At 42.6% G+C, this 13,226-nt stretch overlaps 1 protein-coding gene across 3 annotated transcripts in view; it reads right to left on the bottom strand.

The window, feature by feature from the left end:
• Positions 1-13,226, bottom strand: part of EPAS1 (endothelial PAS domain protein 1) — a 170,637-nt gene that overhangs the window by 14,979 nt on the left and 142,432 nt on the right. For all 3 annotated transcript variants that reach the window (XM_044429686.1, XM_044429684.1, XM_044429685.1), the window contains 4 exons: positions 7,094-7,241; positions 5,912-6,120; positions 3,144-3,331; positions 300-410 (listed from right to left, as the gene is read on the bottom strand). In XM_044429686.1, coding sequence (XP_044285621.1) covers positions 300-410; positions 3,144-3,331; positions 5,912-6,120; positions 7,094-7,241 — 656 coding nt within the window. The remainder of the gene's footprint in view (positions 1-299; positions 411-3,143; positions 3,332-5,911; positions 6,121-7,093; positions 7,242-13,226) is intronic.

The following is a 13,226-nucleotide window of genomic DNA, read 5'->3' as shown; positions in this document are numbered from 1 at the left end:
TGTGTTTTCTGCTTTTGTTTATTCATTTTTAATGTTTAACTTTGTTAACTGTCCAGAGAGCCTTTGTCTATTCAGTGGCACATACATACATACATACATATGTATGTACATACTGAAAGGGTTTTTTCTCTTTTCAAGATGTTTCCACTATAGGTGCCAAATACTGATTCATGGGCCCCTGCACTGTGTTCTCTCACCATCTTAGTGGGCAAGAAGAGCAGCCAGATATGAGAAAGAGAAAGTGTGTTCTTCTGGACTATGAATTCAAGATGTCAGATTTGCCTTTTTGTTTCTCTTACCTGTGAGTTGCACTGGTTCTTGGCATCTGTATCCATGGCAAAGAGTTTCTCTATCATCTCAATCTTCAGGTCTTCATCTAAGGAAGTGTAATAGTCCCCTGGGCTACTTGGCTGCAGAACAGAAAGACAAAACAGCCTGTCAAAGGCTTGCAAATAGCCCCTCACTGAGCCACCTGGGGTAAGAAATCTGCCCAAATAAGTGGCAAGGAAGCTTTACTCAAGATGATTCTTCATCCTCCCTTCCACCACAAATGAACAGCACAGGTAAGTAAGGGCAGGGTGGCTAGTAACTTTTGTGGGGACAATTGCAAAACAAGCTCATTTCAAGCAGCAGTGGCATGTTTGCCTCAGGGAGGCATGAGCCATCTCTCTGTCTGGCTTGGAAGGAAGACAGGCTTTCCATATCTTCATGCAAATGCATGCAAATCCTTCAGAGTTTTATGCATGCTGCAAGGCCTTCAAAGAGTCTGTGGCCATCTCTAAACCTCTTGTCCTGGGCTTCTCCTAGGTGATAGGGGCATATGCACATCACCTTCCTGCTGGATGTGCTGGGACTTGAACTGCTGGTCCCTGAGTATGGTCTGAAGACACATGAGGCAGCCACCTTGCTGAAGCTAAAATATCTGGATGTAGTCAATGGTTGGCCTGTATTCGGAGGGGAGACCATGTGGCAACCATATATAGCTGCCTTAAATTCCACAGTTGAAGAAAACTGGGCTAAATTTAATGAAAGAAATAAAATTAATTATTGCTTATTTCTTTTATTACTGCCCAGTGATCACACTCTCTGGATGACTTACACTTCTGTGCCTTTGGTTAAATGAAATGAAATATTAAATATGTCCTTTGACAAAGTGCCCCATGATATCCTGGTGGAGAAACTGAGGAGTTTTGGGATACACCAAAGCACTGGCTGGTGGATTAGGGCATGGTTGACTGACCGAAAGCAGAAAGTAACCATTAGTGGGGAATCATCAGGATGGCGGTCAGTGACAAGCGGGGTCCCCCAGGGCTCTGTCCTTGGGCCGATCCTGTTTAATCTTTTCATAAATGGCATGGAAGAAGGTGTGAACAGTCTGCTGATCAAATTTGAAGACGACACTAAAACTGGAGCAGTGACCACAACTGAGGAGCAGGTACTCCAAATCCAATAGGATCTGGACAGACTATGGAAGTGGGCAGGAGACAACAGGATGGCGTTCAATGTAGATAAGTGCAGGGTCTTGCACTCGGGGCATAGGAATAGCTGTCATAAGTACAGGTTAGGTGGCAAGTGGCTGGAGAGCAGCACTTGTGAAAGGGACCTCGGGGTACTGGTTGATTGCAGGCTAAACATGAGTCAGCAGTGTGCTGCGGTGGTCAAGAGGGTGAACGCCACCCTTGGTTGCATAGCCAGAAGTGTGGCTTCTAGATTGAGAGAGGTATTACTACCACTCTATACGACTCTGGTGCGCCCACAACTGGAGTACTGTGCTCAGTTTTGGGCCCCTCATTACAGAAAGGATATAGCCAGGTTAGAGTCAGTACAGCATAGGGCCACAAGGTTGGTGGCCAGTTTGCAGGGGATGGGGTATGAGGCGAGACTGAGGGAACTGGGTCTCTTCAGCCTGGAGAAGAGGAGACTCAGAGGGGATATGTAGGCGACATACAGGTATGTGAGGGGATGTCACATGGAGATGGGTAGAGACCTGTTCTCCCCTGCAGAGGAAGGCAGGACGCGCTCCAACGGAGCAAAGTTCAGGGAGCTAAGGTTCCATTTAGATGCCAGGAAGCATTTCCTGACAGTTAGGACCCCAAGGGTGTGGAATGGGCTTCCATGAGAGGTCATTGAGGCCCCATCGGTGTGGGTGTTCGAGGATAGGCTGGATATGCACATGGTGGGCATGCTGTGAGCGGAGCCGGCTGGTGTCGGAGGTCAGACTAGATGGCCCGGGAGACCTCTCCTGACTCGCTCTGTTTCTTTGTTTCTAAAAAGAAGCTCCGCCAAGAGCACTTACCTTTACCTTCCTTTTTACCTATCTGAAAGTGAGTCTGCTTGGTTCTGGGCAGCAGAAACAGTTTATTGGATCAGGAGGTATATGGCTTTGCTCATATCAGACTGCAATCAGGGTTGCAGTCACCCAAATCAGCTCTCAAGCTTCTGTGGCATTTGCAAGCACCTTTGAACAGATGCTTTAGTTATCCCTAAGTCTGTACTGTTCACATACCTCCATACAATGGGCTCTACACCCAGGTTCAGAGGAATGCAACCTTATTACATCTCATTTGTACTGCTTAATTCATGAAACCATGACAGACCCTTTGCTAGCCAAATATTACTCTTTAATCTGTCTAAGCATAAAAGGTGATGATGGTTACTTGCCTATTAATTACTTGTGAATATCACCCTACCATTTGGATACAAAGTTGTCACCTTGGAACCATTTAAAGTGTTTGTGTAAAGACAAGGGGCTGAAAGCACCTAATATTTCCTGCAGTATATTTTGTAAATAAGAACCATTATAAATGCTGAATAGGCTGACCTTTTTGGGCCCATGGGCACATTTTGGAATTTCAGCAACTGCTCTCGGCACCACCACAAAATCAGTGGATTTGTCTCCCCGGGCTCTGAAAAATGGTCATACTTGCTCAAACCTATCACTCCCAACCTCATGTATTGAATGAAATGGGCTCTGACCAAGTAAATCCCAATGGATACCAGCATTTGATGTTTTGGGATGTAAAAGACAAACACAGCTAATCTGGAATTATCTGCTCTCTTGAAAACAGGCACTCCGAAGCTCTGATTAATACTCATGACAAATCACACATGCTCGAATGCACAACAACGAAAGCCTTTCTTACAGTGGAACAGCTGCTGATGCTGCTTGCACTGGGGGTGCTGTTACCAGAGGCAACCTGGGGCAGTGTAAACGATGGCACACTCATCTTTTCAGGCTGGGGAACCTGGTTCTTTGCTTCCGTAGGCCACGGCTTGTTTGGGGTCATCACAGTTTTGTTGTAGGTAGAGATTTCCTCAAAGTTTTGTGTCCCTGAAATGGAGGTAAACAAGGTCAATTCATCCTTGAAGCCTGCAACCCGTGACATAATTTAAAGGTGAGGAAGGGAAGAAATCTGATGCACATCCTGAAATCAAATCCTGGAGCACAGTATACCTAAGTCTTTGTCTGGTAAAAAAAGGTGTTCAGCCTAATCCAATAATCATTGAAGATTCTTGTGTAACTCTTGGGGTCACCACTGCGCAAACAAAGGGTTTTCTCCTATTTGCATTTATGTTAGGATTGGGCAGGACAGTTGTTTTAGTGTGGTTCTGATAACAGTCTACCAACATTTCTAAAGTTTTTATTTATTTTTATTTATTTATTTATAAAATTTGTATTCCATCCAATTACTTAAGTCTCTGGATGTCTTACAGCATAAATAAATTGACCACCCACTCTAGCTGCAAGTTAATAAAATACAATAATAAAATTCAATATTAAAACATATTAAAATATTGATTAAATAAAAAGGTCTTAACCTGGTGCCGAAAAACATATAATGACAGTGCCAGGTGGACCTCTCTGGTTCTCCATATTTGAAATAAAAAGCCTTGAGATTTAAACAAAAGATCAAACATGGGAGGAAAAAAAGGAGAGATTTCTCCATTTGGGCCCAGGACCTTGAATGATTTATGTTTTTATGTTATCTATTTATTATAATTATACCCTGTCTTTTTCCCACAAGGAACCTAAAACAACTTACACGCTCTTTTCCATTTTATCCTCCCAGCAACCATGTGAGTTTGCTTACATGAGAGTTAGGTTCTGCAAGCTTCATGGCCAAGTGAAAACTAGAACCTGGATCTCCCAAGTCCCAGTCCAACAATCTGACTACTATGCCATGCTGGCCTTGCTCTTAAAAATGTGAGTTCAAGTCCTTGCTTATTCATTCAAGTTTGTGTTGTTGAATTAGGGTCACCACCTCTTTCTTCTGACAGGTTCCTCATCAGGAACATCTCTATGATGGCGACATCTGTATTTGTTAAGTTTGGCTGATGCTGACTGATGCTATGGGATGAGAATTAATTTCCATGGTTATACAAATCTGGCAAAATTTTCAGTTTTCTTTGAATCTGAGAGAGAACAAGATTGAAATTAAAAAAAAAATGAAGGTGGGAGAACAGAACTGACTGATTTGCCCATCACTATGTTCCTTAAGTGATGGTTAATATCCGTTTTTCTGGTATGGGATGTTTGCCATGTCTGATTTCCGTACATGGTCTTATGTAAATGAATACTGCACAGCTGGCTCAGTGGCAAACACATGAACTCCAGCTCTTTCGAGGTTCAGTGGTCTGACTGAGTCAAAGGTGATTGACGTTTGTGAATTGTTGAAAATGAACCAGCGGCTCAAGATGCTGGATTTGGAAGCGGACAGAATGTGATGGATTACAAAAGTAAGTGCAAATGGGGTTGTGTGTTCAGGTGGCCACATGTTCACAAATACACTGGTTCATATGTGGTTGCCCATCTGGGATAAGCATGGGTGTTCATACAGGTGTTTTTGGAGAAACTGAATGGCAAAGTTAACAAGTGATACTGCAGCTTGATTCAGGTGACTACCTTAGATAGGGGTAGGCAACTTTTTTGCATCGGTGAGCACATCCGGCCATTTGAGAAACTGTTCTGGGCAACCGCACAAATGGGTATGCTGCAGAAAATAGCTGCAGCTTTACTGCTGCCTTCCATCTTCAATTCCTAAGTATTTTAAATCAGGTCCTGGATCTTCCTTATTTATTGTTTTAAAATATGTAGTAAAAAGTGTATGTTGTCTCCTCATATGTTTGTATGTAAATGTGTTTTTAGATTATGTACAATGTATTTTTAATGATTTTTATTCTTTGTAAACTGCAAGAGAGTTTTGGCTATTGGGCAGTATATAAATAAAAAGAAAATTTCAATTTCAATTTAAAAAGTGGGAGGGGGGATGATCCAAGAAAATTGTCTAAGATTACACTGATGCCCATGGGTGCCTCACTGCTCACTCTGATATAAGGCATAATTTGTTGAGCTTCACTTAGATTAGACTGCAGTTGCTCAAATTCACACATAATGTGGCACTGCAGTTTGTTCTAAAGTGAAAGCACGTGGTTCTCTTCTCTTCTCTTCTCCCATGACTGAAGAGACAGGAGAGGGACTGAACATGAGCCTGAAGTTCCCCACTGCTTATTCTCAGTCCTCTAAATATACTTTCCTAAACCCTCAGATGGTGCCCTTCAGATGTGTTGGAGTACGGCTCCCAGTATCGCCAGCTGTGCCTGATCTTATTGTATAACATAGAAACATAGAAACAGAGCGAGTCAGAAGGGACCTCCTGGGCCATCTAGTCTGACCCCTGGCTTCAGCCAGCTCCACTCACGACATGCCCAAAATAAGCTGTTGAGGTCTCCCAAAACAGGAATGACTGCATCACTCCCTCAAACTATGGGCTTGTCCGGGATAATGAAAGGCTTGGGGTTATTTTTTAAACTTAACAGTTCATGAGAAAAATATCTATAGAACAGTGCTGGCAAACTATTGTGCCGGAGCAAGTAGAAGGGTCACCTCCCCTTCCCCCAAAACATTACTGACCAAAGTCAAGTGATATAATAGCATCGCCTGGTGTTGGGGCCAGCTGAGCAAGTTCTTCTGGTTCTTCTTTCAGCTTGGTGAACAAGAAATCGCTCTTATCTGCCACGGGGACGCCATTGTCAAACACAGAATTCATGGCCATCATGCGAGGCTTAAACAGTGATTCCGTCTGATCCATGGAGAACACAATCTCGTTGTTCTCGATTTCACTGACAAGATAAATCAGGCAGTTTAGATATTTTATATTTCAAAGGGCAGGGTCCAGAAAAAATGGGCAATTACATAAAGGGAAAATTAATTTTGGATTTTGGATGCTCAGCTAGTGACAACATAAACACCACAACTCCCCTTAGAATAAGAGATGCACTGAATTTAAATCATTATTCTGTCTTAGCTGTTTCGTTGGCTGTATAAACAGAACGAGAGTGTAAAACCATAATAAAGGAATCACTCTGAATCAATGGGATCACTCATGACTACAGGTGGATTTAATTATTTCCACTGTAATATTATACTAAGCATCACAGGGCCACATGGAACTGAGTTACATCCTGCTGAGAGCAAAACATGATACATGAAAGGCTAAACCAGGAGCTGGAGACCTGTGGCCCTCCAGATATTGTTGGACTACGACTCCCATCAAAATTGACCTTTACCCATACTGGCTGGGACTGCTGGGAATCAGAGTCCAGCAACCTTGGAGGACCATACACTCCCCACCCCTGACTTAAGGGGGGTGCATTTTGATGAGGGGTGGGTAAATCCTAGGGGTCAGGACCTTCCTGCCCCCCTGCAGCCTGCTGGGGACTGAACACTGATGCTGAGTTTGCCACTGAATCTGCCACCAAGTTGTTGGCCAAAACAATAGCAATATTGCAATGAAACAAGACATGGTACACATGCCTTGTTCACCAAAAGAGCTGTATTTCTGAAAGCACAATTCTGCTTGTTCAGTCTGGCCACCGCCACCTCAATCATGACACCAGCAGGGAAAAAGTGAAGCCCAGAATAAAGGCTGGGTGGGCTGCCTATTTCCTACCCCAAAACTGAAGAAACTGTATTTCAGGGCTTCAAGAAGGAAGTGAACAAGCTGAAATGGACCCAAAGGAAGCGAGTTGGCAAAGATGCAAGATGACAGTAGTCCCCAACGAAAAGCCCTTTGCAGGATGCCAGCTGTCTTACCTCAGAACATAGTTGACACAAATGATGCACTGAGGCTGCAGGTTGCGTGTGTTGTAGATGACTGTTCCTTGAGTTTCCAGCCACACATATCCTCCATGCTTGGCAAGCATGCGGTACTGTCCAGTGACTACCTGACCTTTTGTACACACTGGGGGGAGGTAGCATATAAACAGGAGGAATTGCGTATAAATGAGGAGTAAATCACACCATGCATTCAACATCGCTGGTAACAAAGAGCGTGTTTCACAGACTACACTTCTAGCATCGCACTAAGAACAATAGCTGTCCAAGCCACAACAGATTCCTTAGGCTGCAGTTCTATACACAGTCACGTCTAGAGCAACTCTTATTGAACTCAGTTTGCTTTACTTCTTAGCAGACATGAAGTGCTAATGTTCAAGGTACCACAAGTCCCTTTGTTAGTTTTTGTTGCATGAGTCTACATGAGGCAGTTATGCAAAATGAGAGGAAATTTGTAAAAATTTGTGATGCACAGAGCCTGGAGGAATGTTGCCCATGGGGTCACAACTTTGCGACTAAACAAAAAAAAAAAAAAGATGCACAGAAGTAATGGAATTCTATCTCTCCTGGCCTAGAATTGGGGTTGTTTGAGTGCAAGGATTTACAGTTGTTTTAGCATATTCCCATCCCATGTCTGCCTACTCCAACCATTCTCATTATAAAGGGAGGGGGGATTGCTTGAATGGAGCTCTAGTTTCTGAAGACCTTCAGGTTCATTTGTACCTTACTAATATTTTAGTCTGCTTTTCTGTACATGAAAAGTCTGAGCTGGGCACCATTTTCTAAGTGTGGAATGAAAACCTGTCTGAGACTGGCTTGCATAAGCTACAAAGTGCTTCTACAGTGCCTTTCATTGTATGTCACTCCCTCCTTCCTTCCCTCCCTCTCATTCTGGTCACTGAAGTTTTGCATTAAAAATTATCCTGCTCTTAATTTATTTTAGAAGATTATCTTTCAATTACTAGATTACTTGTCTGCAGAGGGAAGGGAGGCGTGAAATCAAAAGGTTTTGTCTGAAGATTGTTTTAGTAAAAAGGTTCTGCAGTGTCTGTGAAACATTATTACACTGGCTTTCTAATAATCAACTTGTCAATAAAGAGTCATAATGAGAGTCGCCTGTTACATTATCAAATGCTTTTTATTGCTTTCATCTTAAAAAAGAAGAAGAGCAAATCATATTATCTTCTATTGAAACAAAGCGTGGCTGTGCCCTTCTTTTAAAGTCATATTGAGGGAAGATGTTGTCCCCTAATGAGGAAACAGGTTTTCAAATTTGCATTAGCTGCAGGTGGCTACTAGACTAGCCATGTGTCCTACTTCCAGAGGACAGACTTTTAACTGAAGAGCTGTCAGAGGATAATCATCTATTTGAAGGCATTCTCTGTCTGAAGGGCTACTCAATCCTGGTACAAATGGAAGAGAAAGAACCCTAAGAGGGGAGCTTGGGGCCTTGAAGATGACCATGGGCAGCAGCATGAATAGGCAGGCATACAAGAAGACTGTGTACAGCCTTCTCCACTATGGTGAGATGCATTACATTTCTATTTAAATTGTAGTATGGTTTACTATAATTTGGGGCTTCCCAATGATGAAGTTCCTTGACTAAGGAGGAATGCTAGATACAAATATGTAGATTTATATTTGGCATACAGAATCAAAAATATTGCTTATACACACTCTCACACATATATTCATCCCCCCATCACTATTTCTTGCTTGAAAATATTTTTCTAGGGGACAAACTAGAGGACATACAAGAGATCTGCAACTGGATTTCCCCAAGTTTCTGTGCTTTCTTCTTAATGGCAGCTCCAGGTCCCACACCACAAACTTGACAGAAGCACGTTGCAGGGTGTGTTTATCGCTTTCTTCCCTCTTCCAACTGAAATCACTCCTCCCCATCCTCAAATGGGGCTGATAGCTTAGCTGAAGGGAAAGCAGGTACAATAGGGCTGCTGTCTTTTCACCTTCGCAAGTACCTTCAGCTATGTGACTTTTGACTGGAAAAATGGAGCATGTGGGTGGGGGCACTACCTTGAAACTTTCCTCTCCCACTCACGGGCGCTTTTAGACCTTCAGCACTGGAAGGTCCTGTCAGGGGTCTTCCATGAGGGGCAGTGGTTAAGAGTGTTGGGCTGCAATTCATGCGGTCTGGGTGCAGTCCCCACTTGGCTGTGAAGCTCACTGGGTGACTCTGGTCAACTGCTGACTCTCAGCCTACCTCACCTCACAGGGCTGCTGCTGGGAGAATAAAATGGAAAGGAGAAGAGCCTTGTATGCCACATTGGCTTCCTTGCAAGAGGAAAAAAGGGAAATGTAAAGGCAATAGAATCATAATAACAATGAAATTTGGTCCTTAGAAAGACACGGAACAATTTTTTCCACACATCCTGATTAACATTTGGTAAAGCCACCCAAGGAAACTGGGTGGACTGCACTGGATCTACCCTAGTTATGTGTCATATTGGACTAAATCAAATATGAGCAACTTTCTTTTTCCCTCATGGAGCGAAATCAAGAACTCACACCATTTGGCTACACATGGGCAACCCACAACACACAGGCCACATACGGCCCTCAGAAGTGTTCTAGGGCCCCACTACAGCTGTTGCCTCTTTTGACACCAAGTTCATAAACACACTGCTCTGCAAGTGTGCTGGGGAAGATAGTGACATGGTTCAGACAATACGATAACCCACACTCCAAGGTTGTCACTGAACTGTAGGTCATTGCTGAAACATGGGCTACTGTGTTGTCTGAACCCAGCTGAGTAAAAAAACTATGCGGAACTACCCACAGTTCACAACCCAACAATAAATTATGGGTTCCTTTTATGCTTAACAAGCTATGACTTGTTTGCACAACTTCAAACAACCCCTGTTTCAACAACAATGCACATTCAACATATACTCAGCCCATGAGTGTAGGGTATCCTGTTGTCTGAACCCAATCAGTATGTGGGGAACACCCTGCTGGTCTTCCCCAGCGCTTTTGCTCTCCTCCTGACACTCACTAAACAGTTGTTGGATGGGTTCTCATGTGTACAGTCTAAATGGAGAAGGAAGCACTTGAGGCACATTAAGGCACATGGTTTGCCCCAATACAACTACATTCCTGACAGTCTGCCCAACCGCTGTGTGCTGGATTCTCTTGAGAATAATTTAAAAGGGGAAGAAATGCACAGGGAGAGCCATGCCCTTGCACAATCTTTCACATTTTAATCATTTTCCTCCCCCTCCACTGGACTGACTGAGATCAGAGAGAAGGTGCAAAGTAGTCTCAGTGCACAGACGGGGTGGTTTGTACCTCCCCACCCCTGCATGCCAAGATGTGGCAGGGAGTGCGGAGTGTCTTAATGTGTGCATATGTAAGGTTGAGAGGGGCACAAGTGTGTTTTCCTAAACAATGTGTGCAGAAATGTTTGTGCGTGGGCCCCAACCCAATATGCCTTGCAAACTGGGTTGTCATGTTGTAAACTGCCAGACAGCTTCAGCTGTTGGGTGGGACAGAAATTAAATAGATGATGGTGCTGGTGGTGGTAAAAACAATGTTGCTCATTCCTGCTTTAAATAAGCCATGGCCCTAAAATTCAGTGTGCCACTTAAGTAGATTCTTTGGCCTTCATTTATCATTAAACCTTCCCTTTCCTCATCTTCAGAAATGCTGACATTTTCAATATTTTAAAACTTACTAAAGACTTTCAAATGAGTCACTGTTAAAATGAATAGCAAGATTCAGTGGGAACAGGAACCAATCCAAACTGGAAATTATACAATATTAATTATGGAATATAATTAATTGCTTATTAATTTCTACAGCGCATCATCAGGGCACATTATGAAACAAGACAAAGACTTGATTTCTGCCTCTGACATATTCCATAGAATGTAAGGAGTTACACTGCCAACTCTGCCAAATTAAATCCCCTTCCTGATTTTGATTACCAATTAAGTCTCTTGAACTTTATAGTATTTTTATATTTGAAGCAAAGAATGCAAACAATGCTGCAGCTTATTTCAGAGTGATGCCATTACCACATCACAAGACAATGATACAGTACTACAAAATTGCAGCAAGCTATGACCTGACAGTAAAACCAAGGACAGTGTTATATTTGTAGACACATTAGAAGTTTTCATTAAACAATTCATTCCCCACTTCACTTTTATATTTGAGACTTCTGTAATTTTTAAAACATCCAGCTGTAAATAATTACCATCCAATTTTACAGAAAATAAGATTCTGAGACTAAAATCTTCCATGAAATGAAGGTATTTAGAATTAAAATTTTTCTTTATTTAGTTTAGTATGGAATTTTAATTGTTTTATGCAGAAATCCTGTGCCCCTTTACTTGGGATTTATCCCCTCTGAATTCAGTGCGACTTACTCCTGAGTAAACACACACAGGATAGTGTTTCTATATTAATTAGCTTGCCTGAGGATGAACAGTGTGGCTTCGGGGCAATTCTTTCTCTGTGTGTCTGTGCTGATTTCTATCTGTAAAACTGGTAGAAATCTACCTTAGAAGGGAAGGCAGAAATCTAAATTGAAAACTACCAAATATGACTACTAAGTAGTTGTGGGAAGGGAGAAATGGCTGGTAGAGCAACTGCCACATCCTCTGCCCAGCTGTTGCACTGTGGGCAGGCAAGAGGCCCCCTTCCCAGGCTTTTCCTCTTCCCTCCTTTTGATTACAGTGCCCAGCCCCAGGTCTGGTGTAGAGCTGAGCGATATCTGTGCCCATTCTGAGGAAATGAATAGGCATTGGAGGGAGCGTGTCCATATCCAGCAGCCCTTCCCTGCCACGCCAGAGCATTTCCCCCAGCAGAACACTGGCAGCAGAACATCTTACACCAGTGGAAGTGCCCAGCCATGAGTGTGTTGAACACTTCTGGAGGTGTGTCATTCCACCACCAGGTTACCCTCTGCTAGTGGAACAGCACTAGCACTGCTACTTATGATCTCTTAGCTAGCTCTCTGATGGACACAGGTTGCATCCTTGCGCCGTATTTACTTGGGAGTAAATCTCTTTGAACTTACTTCCAGGTAAGCATGTGCTATACAAACAACTCACCAATACAATATTAATCTTGCTTCTATAATACCTTGTCCTCTGCTCTAGGTCTTGTGTTCTAGCAATACCTGCTTTTGCTCATGTGAACATGAGCTGGAGTTACACACGGACAGTTCCCATAGTGTTTGTTCCTGAAGATGGAGAGGATAATTAGAGGATATAATAAGCGAGCAAAGTTAATCTAGAATTCCTTTTTCAAGAGATTCTGTTCTTTTAAATAGACTTCATGAAATATACCACTGGGATTTTGCTCATCCTTATTGATTATCCTCTAATAAAACTTCTAAAGAGAACAGCAAACTGCTATTTATTCTTTACCTAGCTTTGTGCAACAGTCTTGTTTTTAGCAAAAGTTACTGTAGAAGAACTGATCACACAGAATTGGAATAGGAGCTCCTTTCTGTTTGGACATTCTATTATTATTATTATTATCATTATTTCTAAATAATAAGAAACAGAAAGAAAAACAAAAGCATTAAAAAGTTACAAAGGGACCATGTACTAAATTGCTTATAAAACCAGATGCAAGAAGTTCCACAAAGAATCAGCAATAGACCTTATTTTATCTAAACCCCACCCACTCCAGTATCTTTGCCATGAAAACCCCATGGACAGTACCAAAAGGCAAAAAGATATGACACCGGAAGATGAGCCCCTCAGGTTGGAAGGTGTCCAATATGCTACTGGGGAAGGGCAGAGGGCTAGTACTAGTAGCGCCAGAAAGAATGAAGCGACTGGGTCAAAGCCAAAAGGACACTCAGTTGCTGATGTATCTGGTGGTGAAAGGAAAGTCCGATGCTGTAAAGATCTATACTCCATAGGAACCTGGAATGTAAGATCCATGAATCAAGGCAAGCTGGATGTGGTCAAACAAGAGGTGACAAGACTGAACGTCAACATCTTAGGAATCAGTGAACTAAAATGGACAGGAATGGGTGAATTTAATTCAGATGACCATCAGGTGTACTACTGCGGGCAAGAATTGCTCAGAAGAAATGGAGTAGCCTTCATAGTCAATAAAAGAGTAGGAAAAGCAG

Source organism: Varanus komodoensis, unplaced genomic scaffold (genome assembly GCF_004798865.1).
Source record: "Varanus komodoensis strain SLA01 unplaced genomic scaffold, ASM479886v1 scaffold2, whole genome shotgun sequence".
In the NCBI taxonomy this organism is placed as follows: Eukaryota; Metazoa; Chordata; class Lepidosauria; order Squamata; family Varanidae; genus Varanus; species Varanus komodoensis.
This window is presented reverse-complemented; position numbering and strand designations above follow the sequence as displayed.